Below are 19,026 nucleotides of genomic sequence, written 5' to 3' on the forward strand. Positions count from 1 at the left end.
GTTTTGAGTGAAAGATATGGAAACTAAAAGAATCGCAAAAAAATTTCATTACTTGAACGACAAAGAAATACAAGACCGGTTTGGTTTAAGAGACACACAAACGACACCGTATAAGCAGAGACATCATCGTTAAATATTCAAGGCCGGTTTGGTTTAAGTGGAAAAATATAACCGTTAGAAAATGCAGGATGACCGGTTCAAATTCGAAATAATCGAACCAAGTTTTTAAAATATAACCGTTAGAAAACGTGTCTTCAGTAAACGCCTCCGTTAATCAAATATAGACGCGTTAAGAATAATCGTGTGCGTTGTCAATTTATTTCCACATTGTTCACAGTTCCTCTTTCTGGGAAGGATTCTCTCAGATCGATTCTTCCAAAATTTGCAAAACTGGAACAGAATCCGATTGCCATCTTAGATTAGTAAGTGTTTCGCTCTCTGTAAATCGTGAATTTGTTTGAGGATTTCGAATATTCTTTGATCGCGATTTTGTTTCTGGTTCTCCAAATTTTCTGAATTGTTCATTCTTTTCTTGTTGATTACATTTTTTTTTGAAGGTTGATTCCGCCTAAAACCCGATGTGATTGTTTGGGCTCCTCTCACTCGTCATCGTTGAGGTACGTCTCCGTATATGTAAGGTTTGTGTTAATATCTTTTTGTTTAGGGTTCTTTTCCTGTTTTCGTTTCAAAACTGTAGTCACCTTGCGATTAGTTTAGAAACCATCTTATGCATACACTCTTTTTAATTCTCTTGTCTCTAAAATGATCCGTGTATCTTCACTACATGCATATACTTTTGTTTTTTTTAAATCATAGATTTCAGGAATCCCAAATGGTTGATTTGGCTTAAATAGGAGTGTACAATCTGTCAAATTCATTCTCTCTTGTATAAATCTCTTGTTTAGTGTCTGAACATGGTTTTTGTTTGAACAGATGATATATTATCGCTTGGAGGAGGAAACCCACCGGCCTTTTAGTTGCTGATTTACATACCTGGAAGCTTACTCCGCGTGAAACCATCGTCACCAAGGTAATTTCTCTGTCTATGAACTAAAAATACAAGCTTTCTTTTAACAAAAAAATTCTGTCTTTTGAGGATGGAATTCAAACGAGGACAAAGTCAAACCCCATTAGATCAGTTCTAATCGATGTTATATAGAATTCTGAAATCCAAATAAGATCATTGGCAAGCACTAATCTTAATAGTGTTCTGTCAGATTTTTATTTGGGTAACATTGGTCCCGTAAGAAATCTTTTGGTGGGTAGCGCATGCATGTCTAAAGAGGTATGTTATGGGGATGGAAAATAAGATCCGGAATCTATTGGTTGGTAGTGCATGCTTAATAGTCTTAAGACAAAGACTATATGTGGAGGGGATGAGAAAAATATTGACCCACGGCTTAGAAAAAGTCATTAGATGATGAAACAACGACTAATGGCTTTTACATAAGACTCGTTGGATGCGAAATAAACGACCAACATGTCTTAAGACAAAGACCCTGTACCACAAGGCTTAAAGAACTATGTCTTTGCCTCTAAACCACAAAGGCTTAAAAGTACAAAAAGACAATGAGTAGGATGGGTTGGTAGTGCATGACTTAAAAGTTTTAAGACAAAGACTCTATGGGGATGAGAAAAAAAAGAGACCCACGGCTTACTAAAAGACATTAGATAAACCACAAGGCTTAAAGAACTATGTCTTTGCCTCTAAACCCACAATGCTTGAAAGTACAAAGACTGAGTTGGATGGGTTGGTAGTGCATGACTTAAGTCTTAAGACAAAGACTCTATGGGGATGAGGAAAAAAGAGACCCACGGCTTAGAAAAAGTCATTAGATGATGAAACAATGACTAATAGCTTAAATAAGACTCGTTGGATGGGAAAAAACGACCAACATGTCTTAAGACAAAGACTCTGAACCACAAAGCTTAAAGAACTATGTCTTTTCCTCTAAACCCACAAGGCTCGAAAGTATAAAGACTATGAGTTGGATGGGTTTGTAGTGCATGACTTAAAAGTCTTAAGACAAAGACTCTATGAGGATGAGGAAAAAAAAAGACCCACGGCTTAGAAAAAGTCATTAGATGATGAAACAATGACTAATGGCTTAAATAAGACTCGTTGGATTGGATAAAACGACCAACATGTCTTAAAACAAAGAGTCTGAACCACAAGGCTTAAAGAACTATGTCTTTGCCTCTAAACCCACAAGGCTCGAAAGTATAAAGACTATGAGTTGGATGGGTTGGTAGTGCATGACTTAAAAGTCTTACACAAAGACTCTATGGGGATAACAAAAAAAAGAGACCCACGGCTTAGTAAAAGACATTAGATAAACCACAAGGCTTAAAGAACTATGTCTTTGCCTCTAAACCCACAATGCTTGAAGGTACAAAGACTGAGTTGGATGGGTTGGTAGTGCATGACTTAAGTCTTAAGACAAAGACTCTATGGGGATGAGAAAAAAAAGAGACCCACGGCTTAGGAAAAGACATTAGATGAAACACAAGGCTTAAAGAACTATGTCTTTGCCTCTAAACCCACAAGGCTTGAAAGTATAAAGACTGAGTTGGATGGGTTTGTAGTGCATGACTTAAAATTCTTAAGACAAAGACTCTATGGGGATGAGGAAAAAAGAGACCCACGGCTTAGTAAAAGTCATTAGATGATGAAACAATGACTAATAGCTTAAATAAGACTTGTTGGATGGGAAAGAAACGACCAACATGTCTTATGACAAAGACTCTGCACCACAAGGCTTAAAGAACTATGTCTTTGCCTCTAAACCCACAAGGCTCGAAAGTATAAAGACTATGAGTTGGATGGGTTTGTAGTGCATGACTTAAAAGTCTTAAGACAAAGACTCTATGAGGATGAGGAAAAAAAAGACCCACAACTTAGAAAAAGTCATTAGATGATGTAACAACGACTAATGGCTTACATAAGACTCGTTGGATTGGAAAAAACGACCAACATGTCTTAAGACAAAGAGTCTGAACCACAAGGCTTTAAGAACTATGTCTTTTCCTCTCAAACACAAAGGCTTAAAAGTACAAAATTTACAAAAAGACTATGAGTTGGATGGGGTTGGTTTATGATTTGTTGGATGGAAAGAAAAATGACCAACAGCAGAAATAAGCTTAAGACAAAGTCTGAAATAAAAGTCTTTTACACAAAGACAATGGTTTGGTTTACGTTTTGTTGGATGGGAAAAAGAAACGACCATCAACTTAAGACAGATTATGAAAAGTTCTTAAGACAAAGACCATGTCTGAAATCAGTCTTAAGACATAGGCTAATACGATACGAAAACAACTCACGGATTTGGAAAGCCACACAGCGACAAAGACTACCAATGGCTTAAAGATGTCTTAAGACAAAGATACTTAACAAGGATCAAGAGATTCTTAAATAAGGCTTGTTGGATGGGGAAAAAAGCAGCCAACGGCTTAACGATGTCTTAAGACAGGCTTCGAAAAGTCCTTAGATGGATAAAAATTACTAATGACTTAAATTAGACTTTTGTTGGATCGGACAAAAAACGACCAACAGCCTAAAAGATGTCGTGATACGAAAAGGTTCTGAACTGAGAATTATCTCCGCGATAACCACAAAGATGTCTTAAGATAAATACTCTCAAAGATGTCTTAAGATAAATACTCTGAACTTTGAACTGAGATCTATGATTCTGATTTTTTGTTTTTCAGGTATCTGCTTCAGAAGGTGTTCAAAACCAAATAGTTCAAGATTTTGAGGAGATTTCAAGTGTAGCAGACTTTTGTGGCAGGTATGTGCTTTTCAAACTTGCTTGTAATTAGTTTCTGAAATTCAAACATATGTGAAATCAAGATTAATTTCATTTCCACTAGACACGTGCTTGAATAAGCATCCAAATCTTAACATATTTATGTGTTAGCCTTTATACTTATGTGAGAGCGTGAAGTATATATGCCAATATGGATTTTCTCAGGTATGTGCTTCTCTTATGGATGCCCAAAAAAGATTTTTCTAATGTTTACAATTCTTTGGTGAAGTATGGATTTATCACCCTCTTTATATTGTATAACTTTGGATTTGAATCAATGTTTCAGAGTAACATCTCTGTTTCATGAAGAAAACACTGTCACTTGAAATTCTGCAGGTTGGTGGTTTCCTTTCATGTCTCTGTTAGTCTGTTTTGATTCTCCAAGTTCCAAGTCTGATTTTGGTGTTGGCTTACTCGTTTTTTTTTATCTTGTAGGTCTATTTTCTTCTGCATCAACCGATTTCAAATCCTAATGTGGTGTATCTCAAACCTCCATACATGGGTTCTGCACAATCACTTAAAAATACAAAACATACATACATAGGTACAAACATGCATTCATATATACGTACTTTCATACTGTATACATGCATAATTGCTTACATACATCATTGTTTATTTGCTTTCTTGATTTTTTGTTTGATTCTTCTGGTAAGTTACCCTTTCATTCATACTTCTTCCCTTGCTTGCTTTCTTGATGTTCTGCTTCTTTATTGACTTCCCTGATTCATTGTTTCACTTCTTTACTTCCTTGCTTCCTTATGTTTTGTTTTTGTTCCTATTTGGATGTGTTTTTGCGTACCTGGTTGTTTATATATATTATTTTGCGATTCCTTACACACTTCTTCATTTTTTTCATCTTTGATCTCGTGTCTGTCGTTCTGTGGAAACTTATTGCTGATATCCATTGATAAACAGTTGATTTAATTTTTTATACTGGTACATTTATATTTTGTGCTTATGTTGACAGCAATAAATATTGTTTGGAAAGTAGTTATTATCTTTATTCTATGTTTGTACATCATAACATCTCTCATTTTATAAATAGATATATCTTGGAGTTTATATAAATATTTATCTCGTTTGACTAACAATACCTATTATCTATGTTTTGGTGCTTGTGTTCATTTATGAAATGGATGTATCTTGGAGTCTCTTATAGATATCTACTTTGGGTGCAAGTATGACTCATGTATATTTTGGTAGAATTTTCCTTGAGTCTGGTATGTACTTGTTTTGCGTCATGCTCGAAATCCTTGGTGATTATTCCAAAATTTTACAATGACATGATCCTCACAATCTAATTGGTTGTTATTTGAGTAATGTTAGAATTATGCATCATGATTCTTACATTTATGATTATTGTGTAATTTTTTCTCTTTAAAATGTGTATCAGTTGACTTGACTTTTATAATATAATGCTTGGAAATATTTTCAGTTATGGTATTAGACTAGTATCTCTCACTTTGTCTTAACATATATAGTTAATTGGAACTTGGTTTCTTTGTCAAAACAGAGTTCATTGTCTCTACGTTTTTTTCTACTTGAATCTTTTTTAAGTAATGTTTACTGCTGTTTGTTGTTTGCCAAAATGGACAATTTAATTTCAGCGTGAGTTTTTGTTGATAAACAATGATTTTTTTTTTTTTTTTGGCTTTGTGTTAAGATACAAGTTTTTTCATGTAAACACATTTGTTGCTTATACGATCATCTTGGTCATTCTCTGTTAAGATTATTTTTGATCATGATATCCTCAGTGTGGTAGGATTGATAACCATTTTTCATCTTAAACTCTTGGAATAGTTGGTGTGGTAAAAAAATATAAAAAATTATTGAGAATATTATTCACTAGCGCGGATTTTTGATCTAAATTTTAAATTTTTTTTTAAAAGATACTGAAAATATAAATAATTGCATTTTCTAGATTTTTTGGTAATGGTAAGATAATTTTACATTCTTAACAAAATAAAAGCAGTTATTATTAGTGATACTTTTAACTCATGCCAATTAAATATTGTATCTCTTATCAAAAGTGACTAATACAATTGTTTTGTTTTTTTAATCATTTAAGTGTTTTTCTCAAAGAATTTTTTTTTTGGACGTTTTGGAGTTGTAATGTAAATATGTAATGAATATTTAACTTGTTAAGTGCAATATATGTATTGTTTAGTACTTGACTGAAAAGTCTATATGTTAGGTATATTGAAACGGTATAAGATTTATGTATATTTTATAAACCTTATTTCATGTAAGTTTTTTCATATTTTGCATTTATGATCTTTAATGTTTTTATTCGGATTAATGTTTTGCTAATTATTTTGTATTTATATGTTTCTTTTATTTACATTTTGAAAGTAAATATCGTTTTTATGTTGGTTTTAACTCAAGTATTTTGAACCAAAATTTTTGTTGATGATTTATAAATTTTAATATATGATATTTGACATTTTAGTAATGTATATATTTAAAAAAAGAGTTTATAAGTAATTTAACTAAATTGAAAATTCTATAGATTTTACTGTTTAGTGGTTAGGGCATCTTCAACCCTATTTCATTTTCTACTCAAAACATCATTTTGAAGTAAAATGTACTTCAACCTAACTCCATTTTCAACTCCAAATGGAGTAATGGCTAGGGTTACTCCATTTATGGAGTAATCTTACTCATTAGTCCATTTAAGAGTTAAAACTTTTTATTTATTTATAGAATAATCTTTTAAATCTTAAATATTTTTATTTCATAATTTTTTCCTCACTTTTATTTGCTTAGAATATGTTTTTGAAAAGTAGTAAAACATATACATTTCTTCTATTTTTATAAATAATATTATCAAAGAATGTGATAAATTTGCATATTATAATATCTGAAGTATACTATTCAGTTTTTAATTTGAATATTTTTTAGTTTTTTTTTCATCGCTGAACAATCATAACAATGAGTTTGGTTTGATCCTAAACCGAATCAAAACCCAGCAGAAAAACCTTGAAAGAAGAAAGACATAGACTTGAAAGCAGAAAAACACAACTAATATTTGTTTCGTTAGATATGAGTTTGATAATTGTTTACTTCATATAGGAATGAGAATTAATGATGGTTTTCTTTCTTTTTTGTTAAAAAGAACTATTGTAGTATAGAGTAGTTATTTAATAAGCTATTTGATTTTTTTTTTGTAAATATATGTAGGAGATATGTGTGAGGTTCTTTATAAGGTGCAAAGTTTCTTAGATTCTTAAGGTTGTGGCTCCGTCTGATGTTTTATTGTATGGCTTAGATGTTTTGCTCAATTGATTCCCGTGTGTGGGCTTGTGTCTCCCTCTTGTAGGATTAGTCTCTCATATAACTTTCGAGCTTCTGTTCTGGCTTTGTATTTCATCTTGATCAATATAATCCTTCAATAAAAAATATATATAAAAATATATATGTATAAGATATATGTGTGATGTCCCATCATGACTTGTTATAACTGAATATAACTGAACATTATATTGGCCACATTAAGTGTAACAACACCATCTCTATCTGCTTATCAAAGAGTAAGGGACACTTTGTTGGATGTTCTGCTATTTAAGCAGATGCTTGTAAAAGGTTCTTTAAGCGCAAGAATCTACATTTCTTCCCTCAAAAAGGTAAAAGATTTGGTATATCAAGTTGCACAATTGTGAAGAAGCTAATGAGTTTGAAAATAGTATGAACGACCAAGAAAATGAAAATGTGTTAAAAAGGAACTCACATATGTGTCAATATCGTTGTAGCGTAAACCAAGTTAATTGTTCTCTCGTTTTCCTTTCATTCAATCGTGACAAAAAAAAACAGAATAATATAAAAAGGGATAAATCACAATAGCAAACATAATAGGCTTTTATTTTATTTTTTAATTTTTTGTAAAAAACATAATAGTCTTTTATTACAAATTTAAAACCCAACATATGAAGTATGAAAACACAACACATGCTTGCAAAGAAGAGTACCTGAACATGCTTGCAAAGGAGAGTACCTGAACTTCACAACTAATTATTCATTAGTAAGATAAATGTGCAAAAACATAGAGCTAAAAATATTGATTAAGTTGTATATTTTTTTGTTGGGATGTAGACAATAACAGTGGAGCAAGACACCTAAAGCAACTGAAGATGGTAATCCCATCGCTTGATCAAATATGGAGACCATTTCTTCAGTTGATCCTAATGTCATTTTTGTTGCTGCTGGAGCTCCTCCTTCATGTTCGGTCTGTAATATCTTTCAACTTTCGTGATAACCAAGGTAAAACCTGAAACTTTTAGGTCAAACTAAGCAGATCACTAAACTATAAATCTGTGTTTGTGGTTTATGTTTTAAGGTGATCTCACACCGGCTCAAACACTTGACCTTCTCTATTGTTTTTTATTTTTTATTTTTTTGTCAACCTTGACCTCTTCTCTGTTCGAATTACTATTTAATTGTGTATATAATATCAGAGAAAGTAAAGGAAAAAGCTAATAAAACATTATAATCTTAGGCAAAATCTTAATTGATAAATATTTTATGTAGTCATTTTTTTAATTACTGAGAATGATTTACGTTATTTGACAAAAAGAAAACAAAACTACGTTTGGAAAACGTTGATATCTATCTCTGAGCAAATCTAGAATGGTATAATAATAAATAAAAATGGATATTTAGTTGAGAATAATTTTAACTGATTTGAATCGTATTAATTGACTTTTAAAAAACATTGCTAAAAACTCTATTTTGAAATTAGATAAGGGATAAGAGATTCTCTAAACAAGAGATTAGAGTAAACATTCGAAATAATTACTATTCAGAGTTTAAACTCTTTCTTTTATTAAAAAGGCTCCAAGCAAAAAACTCCAAAAAGAGCCGTAGAAAGAAAATCTCAAGCGGACAAGTACAAGGACTTGACTTATCTGGGCATAAGAAAAGCATAAGACCTGTAATACATATCATATATCACAAGAGAGATGAAAGTCACGCGTCGTCAAGAGCGAGGACTCCTGGAAGTGGCTTTCCCTCTAGAAGCTCCAAACTTGCACCTCCTCCGGTAGAGATGTGACTCATCTTGTCAGCCAAACCAACCTTCTCCACGGCAGCCACAGAGTCACCTCCTCCTATGATTGTGGTCACTCCCTTTCCGCTCAGCTCCGCTAGCTGCTTTGCTACGGCCTGGTGGTTGTGGAACATAACAAGGTATCAAGTTAGTTAAGCATATTGACATACTATGAGTAAACGATGGATGTATTAGCTGGGCTTACCTCAGTTCCAGCTGCAAACTTTTCGAATTCAAAAACACCCATGGGACCATTCCAGATGATGGTCTGGGTTGTGTCCAGAGCCTCGCTGAATGTCTTGATGGAGTCTGGACCAACATCCAGTCCCATCCAGCCATCTGGGATTGCCGTGGCTGGCACTATCTGCAAATTGTTCACAAGTGTGTCAGCTCTAAACAGAACAGACCAGACACTGAAACGTTTTTCATGTTCGTTACCTTGCTGTTAGCATCGGGAGCGAACTTATCAGCAATAACCACATCGGTTGGGAGCAACAGAGAGACACCTTTGGCTTTCGCCTTCTCCATGAGTGACTTGGCCAAGTCAAGCTTGTCCTCTTCCACAAGGGAAGATCCAACCGAGTGTCCTTGCGCCTTGTAGAAAGTGAAAATCATACCTCCACCGAGCAAGAGGATGTCAACGGTGGACAAGAGCGACTCAATGACACCAATCTTTGTCGAAACCTTTGAGCCTCCGACAATGGCAGCAAAAGGCTTCTTGGGGTTTGCCACAGCTCCGACAAGGTAATCAAGCTCCTTCTGCATGAGGAAACCAGCGACAGAAGGCTTCAAGTATTTTGCAACTCCCTCGGTAGAAGCATGAGCTCTGTGAGCAGTTCCGAAAGCATCGTTGACGTAGACATCAGCAAGGGCAGCAAGCTTCTTTGCGAATTCAGGGTCGTTCTTCTCTTCTTCCTTGTAGAACCTCACGTTCTCCAAGAGAAGAACTCCACCTTCAGGTAGTCCTGCAACCAGTTTCTGGACTTCCTCACCAATAGAGTCATTTGCCATCACAACCTCAACACCAAGAAGCTCAGACAATCTCGGCACAAGAGGCTTCAAGCTGAATTTAGGGGTAACACCTTTTGGGCGGCCCTGAAACATATAATTGAGATCAGAAACATCCAATAGTTACTACAAAAATTGAAATCAAAATGTTCAATAATTCTATTTTCATGAACTTAATGAAGGTAACAAGCCACTACTAAGACATAACTGATTATCAATGTTCCATGAGCAACCAAACTAATACAAATGGTTCACAAAAGGCATAAACTATCATGTAAGAAAGTGAAGTCATCTGCATATGTAGCCGTCTAGCCGACCAAATAACGAACTCACTTGCAAGAAGAGCGACCGAACTTATATAAACGGTTCAGACAAGACATAAACTTGTCATATAAGACAGCGAACACATCTGCATATGAGGTAAACTTAACGGAAGTAACACGCCACTACTACAGCATAACACAACTGAAAGAAATGTTTCAGACCAAACTTATAAAAAATGATTCAGACAAGGCACCCGACCAAATAACGAAGTTCCGTAATAAAATCAAAGGAGCTAATAAACCAGATGAGATAGAAAAAAACGAGAGGACATACCAAGTGACTGCAGAGAACAACCCTAGATCCGTTACCCATCAAGTACTTGATGGTGGGAACAGCGGCACGAATCCTAGTGTCGTCGGTGATGTTAGAGTTATCATCCAAAGGAACGTTGAGATCAACCCTCACGAACACGCTCTTTCCCTTCAGATCCGCTTCCTTCAGTGTTCCAACGCTTCTCTTCGTCGCCATAGTAGATGAGCAAAAAAGAAAACACTGTAAAACAACAACAACAACAACCGGGGAATATGAGATTGACGGAGAAATCAAACAGATCTAGAACTTAATCGCAATCGATTCGATGAGAATCTGAAGGCATAAACTAGGGAATATACTCACATGAGTGGATGTAAAGAGAGACGATCCAAGCTTAGACAGAGATGAAGTGGCTGAGGATATAAAAATACAAGAGGAAGACACGTCGTATATATAAAAGCGTGAAAGCAGCGTGGAGAACACCCCAAGGCAATGGTTATATTACGACTTTGCCACTCTCTCTCTCTCTCTCTCCTTGTGTTTCACGGCCGTTCCGTGCGACTCATAAGAGAAATAGTATTTTAATTTTCGCAGGTTAGGCCGAAATATATCAATGGGTCGAAATATTCTAACGGTTTTAATATATATTAATTGGCCCAGATATACTTTAGAGCATCTCGATTATATCTCAAGAGTTCAGCCCAAATTAAAAATAAACATTAAATATTTTTTTTTTATCACGCGAAGGATGAATTGCTTGTGTTGTGGCACCGACGTGTTAACATAATTCCTTGTTCGAGCATGTCTTACAAGAAAAACCACTTCATTGTTACTGGTTATGGGTTGATAAACCACTTTGTCGCTCTGATAGGACGCTAATTTGGATTTAAACTCATTAAGTTCAGCTGCAAAAGTTAGTCAATCTTTAGATGTAAAGATCATTTTGACAAACTCTTGGGAATCAGTAACAAAATAATCATAGAACCGTTGATGGCGAGATAAGCATTCCAAAGCCCATACTAAACTCTTAAGTTCAGTATGTTGTGGAAAAATTAGCTTATGAAACCTTGGAGGCCGAGTAGATCTATTGATCCATCTTGAAGCTGTAAAATCCATCCTACTCCGCTCGTGGTTCCGTCATTCTTCCATGATCCACCCACGCGACAGGTAAATATGGGCATATCTAGGGGTTCTTTGGTACGAGCTATGTGGTACTACCATCTAGATCAGTTTTCTCGTTGGCCAGAAACCATGCATTACATTCCCGTAACCTAAATATGTTGTATCCACTGGTGAAAATTCCCGATCATTATAAAGTTTTTCATTTTGTGCTTTCCATATATACCAAATAAGCCACGGGAAAACTCTTGTTGATTCCTCCATATTTCCGCCAATAGTAGCCCTTGAGAAAAGGCAATTTATATTGGTGTAATAGATTTTATGAAGAAAAAATCATTGGGGCTTATGGAATCGTTGAGAGGACCCATCACTACAAAGCTGGAGGACATGTAAAAATCATATGCAAAGCTGGAGGACATGTAAAAATGATATGATTAATTGTTTCCTCCATGTGACCACATCTTGGGCAACTAGGATCGTTCCCAATATGTCTCTTATAGAGCCTTTCATTTACTGCTATTGCCTCCGATTAAATTTGCCATACAAAATGGCTAAAAATTTACAGGTTTTGATTTTTCAATTTTTTTTTCTTTCAGTGGGTTGAGCCAAGGCAGCTGATTCTGAAATTCGGTTTCACTATCTGGTTTTGATCTTGCAAGCATATAGCCTGACTTGTCTCATGCTATCCAATGCATATCTTTTGAATTAGAGCGGGAACTCCAACAAAATTTTGATGTTGCACTAAATATTTAAATATATGTATTCGAGTCATAGAAAACCCAATCCAAAAAATGCTCATTTAAATATTAAATATTTAATTATGGGTATCTGAAATTCATAGAAAACTCAATTCACAAGTTTTCGCATGACTTGAGATTTGAGATTTCAACATAATATTTACATTATATAATTTTTTTTAACAACTCCTTGTGAGATATTTTTAATAAGGCCATCAGTATTGGTAAGAGACTCTCCCAAAAAATTTAAAACATATTTTAACATTCTTGAAATATTATCCACTCAAAAATTGACGCATGTATTCTAGGTCTCTGATAAAGAAACGCATATCTCTCTACGACGAATCGATCATTCACCTTTTTCTTCTAATTTTTACTATTTTTATTTTTGACTATTATGTTAATGTGAGAGACGTGCCATTGTGCATGTCCTAAAATTGCTCTTATAGTTATACTAGTAGAAGTTGGACACAACGATTTAAAGACTGGAAACAATTTATCGCATAGTCTCTAAACAACGGTCAGAAGCCTACAATCTTTTGCTTTACATAAAAGAACATATTATGAATTTTGTTTTCACAATAAGACACAGTCGACATGAGGGATACTTTTTGTGTGTGAAATGAGACGAAATTGCCTTTGAAGTAACTTAAAGACATGTATGAAAGTTAGAAACCAAATAGTGAGCAGTTAAAATGAAAATTATAGATTTGGTCATTTAAGTGATAGATCGTGGAGGTCGGGTAGCGAAAATTGATTCATAGTTTTTTGATCTTTAAACTCAACCATTATAATTTTTTTTTAAAAATCAAAGAATCCAACGGGTGTAACTTGTCATTATTTATTTTTATTCCCAACATACTTGCTTTATCATTGTTTAATAATTTCAATATATATATATATACACACAAATATGAATACAAAATAAATCCTAATTCTTTTATCTATAGTTGATCAAATATATATATATATATATATATATATATTGATATTTTAAAATTGTAAGGAATTAAGATTTTGTGGTCAAATTGTTATGAATAATTTTTCATGTACAATATAATGTGTTATGCTATGTGCAATGCAGTAGTTGGATAAGTTTTTCAACAGCTTAATGACTACAATGATGATATTGAAAATGAATAAAAGAGGACGTGAATTAATATGAGTTGAATAAATTCAACCTGTTGAAAAAATAAGAAAATTTCACATTGAATTTTTTAACCAATCAGAAAAATTTAAGTGGTCTCCATGTAGTTCAAAGAGGTAAAGAGGATCGGATAGACTTTAATTTATCCTAAATCTTTCAAATAAATTATATTGTGATAGATATATTTTATAAAATTTAAAATTATATTAAAAATCATCATTTTCTTTACTCTACAAACAGAAGATTTGGTTCTTTTCTGTGAAATAGATTTTCTGAAACAAATTATAACTGATAATCATTATTGATATATTTTTATAAAAGAAAATAATAAAATAATAAGATATAATGTTGAATTTTTTTTAAGAAACCATTGTATGATATAAATATTGAATAAATATTGAATGATTATGTGGAAGAGAGAGAGAATATGATGTGGAAGTTTAAAAAGTAAAAGTTAGGATATTGGATAATTGAACCATTGGATAATAAACGAGTGTTGTTTGGGACATATAAGATAAGCACGAGAGTCTGTGGACAGAGAAGTTGTGGACAAATGACTTGAAAATAAATGTGTTGTGGACAGAGAAAATATAGACTGATGAGTTGAAAATATAATAACTGTGGACAGAGACTCTAAAATTTGGTTAAATAGTACTTTTATGTTGAAATCAAGAATCATTTTAGTTTATATGGTTAAAATTGTTACAATGGCTTATTTATCAAATTTAAATGTGGCTAATTATATTTAAATATTCGTTTATTGATCAAAAGACAAATAATTTGACTTATGGATAAATGAATTGTATTTATAGATAAATGTGGTTATGATATGCAAGTTATGGATGGAAAGACAGCGGACGGAAGAGCCACATACATCAAAATTATGGATGAACAAATTGTGGATAGACTAGTTGTGGACACACATATCTCTCACATAAATTTGATTGAACATCTTATATGTGTTTTTATTATTCTCCTTTTTTTTAGATTTAACTTAATCATGTCTCCACATTGAATTCATTAAGCCATTTGAAATTCAAATCAAAACTTTTTCAAAATCACTTTTTCAACAAACATTGATTGATTAATACATATTTGTATACCCAGAATCATGAGAAAATATCAAATTTCACTACAAAGAAGAACAACTAAACAGAAGAAAGAGAAGAAGAGATATATTTCTTTGATTTTGGCAGTTTCAACAACAAAAGTTGATAATAAACCCAGAAAAGATATGTTTCCAAAAAAAAAAACTCAGAAGCGATAACACAACATGCGTCACTACCATCAAAATCAAAACTTTTTTACAAATAAAATTAAAAATAATAAAATAACCGAAATTGACAAATAATAAGACTAATCGATGATATAAAGACCTTTTTCTCTCCCTTGATCAATACTATTAAAAGGGAAGGAGTCTAAAAAAATCTACCTATAAAAGTTATTTAGATCATTTCATTTAACTCATTATTTTTTGGTCTTATCTTAAATTTATACTAACAATATGTTACCATATAATTCTCTAACAATAATTTAGTCAATTCTTTTATTTATTTAAATTTCACTCCTAAATCTTAATCATTACTATTACTATATTTATCATTTAAATTTTTAATAGTAAAAGCATTGAAACTAATGTTTTATATTATCACTTTTATCATATAATATATGATTTAAAGCAAGATAAATTACAAGATATATATGTGTACATTCTAACTTCCTCTTTCGTTTATAATAAATTAATCATATCATATACTAAACTTTCAACCGTCTATAGTTTGATAATATTTTCATATTTAAAAATGATTTTTTTGAATATTCATGTCACCTTCACAAAAATGAAGAAATTCATTGGTTCAATTAAAGCTAACCTGACTTCACGATATCAGTATTGATTATTCAAGATTTTGAAAATTATTTGTTTTAAATATTATACTTTTATATACTTTTCACTTAAAACGAATCAATACTATTAAAAAGGAAAGAGTTTTAAAAAATCTAATATAAAAAAGTTGTTGGAGTTATGTATAATTATTTATTATTTTTCTGATAATACATTAGTCATTCTAAACATACAATATTTTAAATATTTTTAACAGATCTTAATATTATTTCTTATGATACCTTTACTCAGAAAAATATTTCATCAACCATGTTTTTGTACAATAACGTTAAAAATCTATATCAAAAGGTTGTTGGACCTGATATGGACGTAATAGGTCCACATCTCTTCGGGTATTTAAGATCCTAAAAGAATTTTGAAATATATGAAAAATCTGAAAAATATCCGAAACACGAAAAGTATTTGAAACTCCAAACAAATACCAAAAAAAATTCAAATACCTAAAAATTTTATCCAAATACCCACTTTTTCTTTTTAATTTGAAAAATTTACCTGAAATCAAAACTCTAATCGTAAACCAAAAACTTAAAAACAATATCCATAATACCGGAAACATATTCGGAATATCCAAATATACCTAATAAACACATATTTATGATCGGGTCTAGGGTAGGACTCGGACTCAAACAAAGACATGCGGGTCCAAAAAAACCCTAAAGGTTATCTTCTCTGGACCTGAACTAAACCTATAATTTTGGGTCGGTTCGGTTTGTTTTTTTTATCCGGATATAATTCTCATGTCGAAAAGAAACTTACGTAAAAGTGTACATATAAAATCTCAAATAAACTAATTTGTAGATTATATAGCTGTTAAAAATTATGTTTTTCGATATAATAAAACTTTGTATTATAATATAATCCAACAACTCCGCGCTTTTCAAACGCGGATCAAAATCTAGTTATTAATTTAAAATTGGAAAACTAAATCTAGAGATAAGAGATGAATTAGAAGAGAAGGCTCACCACTTAAAAGGATCTGAAATCAAGTTACAAAAAAACTCTCGGATGAGATTAGATTTGCGAACCTCCTTTTCTGTTTGAATTTGGATCATAGATTTCTAAAGTTGTGTTATTGCAAAATACTTTATTCATTTCTTAGATACTCATTTTAAGAGATGAAAGAAAGAAACATAAAAAAAATGAGTATTATAATTATTCTCTTTAGAATCTTTAGTCTTTACACTTAGTCGAAGGTAAATTAGGTAAACACTCATAAAAGGTGTGTCACAAGCATAACATGCCTCATGTTGTAATTGAAAAAACAAAATGTGTCTTTCAATGCAAATTCCCAATAACTACTCTAGACAAGAGAGACACAATAATGAACAAATAGAGCTGTCAAATGGTCCGTCCATGGTCCAATTGGGCATGACCATTTGGACCATTTCAGTATTGGGCAGTAATTGGTGGTCCATATTGGACAATGGTCCAAACAAATGTCCAAGACCAATAGAGACCATGTCCAAATGGGCATGCCCATGGACATCCAATAATATTTATAATTATTTTTTAATTATTAGTTTAGATTTTATTTCTAAAATTTTGAAATTATGTTTACTTTCCAAAATTATAAAGTAATTTTTTTTTGTCAAAACTGTAAAGCTATGTTTTCCTCTCAAAATAGAAAAAAAATTCATTTTTCCTCAAAAACCGAGAAAACGCGTTTTTCCGTCAAAACCGAAAAAATTCATTTTCCCCCAAAAACCAAGAAATTACGTTTTTCCGCCAAAACCGAGAAATTGTGTTTTTCCGCCAAAATCGAGAAATTACGTTTTCCCGCCAAAACTGAGAAATTGCGTTTTTCCGCCAAAACCGAGAAATTACGTTTTTCCGCCAAAACCGAGAAATTACGTTTTCTGCCAAAACCGAGAAATTACATTTTCCCGCCAAAACTGAGAAATTGCGTTTTCCCGCCAAAACCGAGAAATTACGTTTTCCCGCCAAAACCGAGAAATTACATTTTCCACCAAAACTGAGAAATTGCGTTTTCCGCCAAAAAATTACGTTTTCCCGCCAAAACTGAGAAATTGCATTTTCCCGCCAAAACTGAGAAATTGCGTTTTTTCGCCAAAACCGAGAAATTACGTTTTCCCACCAAAACCGAGAATTTACATTTTCCGGCCAAAACCGAGAAATTATGTTTTTCCGCCAAAACTGAGAAATTGCGTTTTCCGCCAAAACCGAGAAATTACGTTTTCCCGCCAAAACTGAGAAATGGCATTTTCCGCCAAAACTGAAAAATTGCGTTTTTCCGCCAAAACCGAGAAATTACGTTTTCCCACCAAAACCGAGAATTTACATTTTCCGGCCAAAACCGAGAAATTATATTTTTCCGCCAAAATCGAGAAATTGCGTTTTCCGCCAAAACCGACAAATTGAATTTTCCCGCCAAATTTATGAAATACATTTATTAAACTCATGAAATTATGTTTTAGTAAGCCCGTGGACACTCATTGTCCATTTGGTCTTCGCCCAATTGGACCATGTACCTAGGCCTGGGCAAAATAACCGGAACCGAAGAACCGAACCGAAACCGAACCGAAGTATCCGAAACCGGAACCGGACCAATACCTTCAAATACCCAAACGGTTCCTATATTTTTATATCCGAAATAACCGAACCGAACCGGAACCGAACCGAGAACCGAACGGGTACCCGAATATATAAAAATATTAATTATATATATATATATAACATAACTAAATATATATTTTTAATTTAAAATTCTATTAAAAGTATCTGAAAATAGTTGAAGATAACTAAATTATTATAAAGTATCCGAACTACCCGAAAGTATCTGAAACTATCCGGATAGTTTTATCCGAAATATCCAAAGTAATCCTAAATATCCTAAATTTTTATCTAAATTATCCTAATTATTTGATATTTTACCCTAAATAACTGATATTTTATCCAAATTATCCAAACTATCCGAACCCGAACCGAATCCAAATGAGAACCGAACTTTTTCCGGATATTTTCCGGTTCCTACATTTACTATCCGAACCGAACCGAACCCGAAACTATCCGACCCGAACCAAACCGAAAATATGTCAAGTACTAAATGAATACTTTAGCCCCTATCCGAACTACCCGAAACCCGAAATATCCGAACCGAACCGAACCGATATCCGAAATGCCCAGGTCTACATATACCAATTGGTCTTTTGTCCAGTTGGACCATTTATTAATTGGGCACGTCCATAGCCTGCCCAAAATGAATTAGACTGGACTAGCCCATGGTCAGCCCGCCCAGCTGACACCTCTATGAACAAAGGGAAACACCATTGACCACTAGTAACTCTACTTGAAAAAGAGCAAAAAACATCTAACTTACAAATAAGATCATTCTAAAAATAATCTAATATTTTTTTCATCCAATAATCTAAACTAAACGCCTAGACTGATTCTTTGGAATCTAGAACTTAGGTGTTGACGAAATATTAGTTTTATTATATATCTTATATTTATATTACTTTTTAAAAAAAAAAAGTATTTCACTAAAAGTTAAACTAATAAAATATATTTTTTTTAGAAAATAAACAGATATACTAAAAAGAATCAGAATCAGAGACACAAAAAATCATCACTTGTTTATAGATAAATTGATGGTGAATATAATATAATAAAATTAGTCATAATTCACTTTGACCTTATTTGATCTAACCAATTTAAACTGATTTAGA

General features: G+C 32.7%; 1 protein-coding gene and 1 long non-coding RNA gene across 3 annotated transcripts; one reads left to right on the forward strand and one right to left on the reverse strand.

Annotated features, from left to right (window-relative positions):
- The first annotated feature begins 218 nt into the window (after window positions 1-218).
- Window positions 219-8,297, forward strand: LOC106429693. 2 transcript variants are annotated; one of them, XR_007331648.1, is made up of 6 exons: window positions 219-422; window positions 558-617; window positions 934-1,030; window positions 3,709-4,142; window positions 4,242-4,350; window positions 7,899-8,297. It is a non-coding gene; the product is annotated as an uncharacterized LOC106429693 (long non-coding RNA). The 2 variants fall into 2 exon arrangements; XR_007331647.1 differs by having other exon boundaries at window positions 220-422; window positions 4,242-8,297.
- Window positions 8,298-8,517: 220 nt separating this feature from the next.
- Window positions 8,518-11,030, reverse strand: LOC106429698 (phosphoglycerate kinase 3, cytosolic). The gene is made up of 5 exons (XM_048772083.1): window positions 10,798-11,030; window positions 10,456-10,674; window positions 9,289-9,945; window positions 9,056-9,214; window positions 8,518-8,966 (listed from the first exon to the last, which is right to left on the reverse strand). Exons 2-5 carry the CDS (start codon window positions 10,648-10,650, stop codon window positions 8,772-8,774), a joined length of 1,206 nt encoding a protein of 401 aa, XP_048628040.1. The 5' UTR covers window positions 10,651-10,674; window positions 10,798-11,030; the 3' UTR covers window positions 8,518-8,771.
- Between the last annotated feature and the right edge of the window lie 7,996 nt (window positions 11,031-19,026).

Source organism: Brassica napus, unplaced genomic scaffold (genome assembly GCF_020379485.1).
Source record: "Brassica napus cultivar Da-Ae unplaced genomic scaffold, Da-Ae ScsIHWf_1425;HRSCAF=2013, whole genome shotgun sequence".
Classification (NCBI taxonomy): domain Eukaryota; kingdom Viridiplantae; phylum Streptophyta; class Magnoliopsida; order Brassicales; family Brassicaceae; genus Brassica; species Brassica napus.

Coding starts and splice junctions, on each gene's coding strand:
- LOC106429698 (XM_048772083.1), bottom strand. CDS start 10,650: ATGGCGACGAAGAGAAGCGTTGGAACACTGAAGGAAGCGGATCTGAAG. Junction 9,946..10,455: donor TTGTTCTCTGCAGTCACTTG/GTATGTCCTCTC, acceptor TATATGTTTCAG/GGCCGCCCAAAAGGTGTTAC. Junction 9,215..9,288: donor CTCCCGATGCTAACAGCAAG/GTAACGAACATG, acceptor AACAATTTGCAG/ATAGTGCCAGCCACGGCAAT.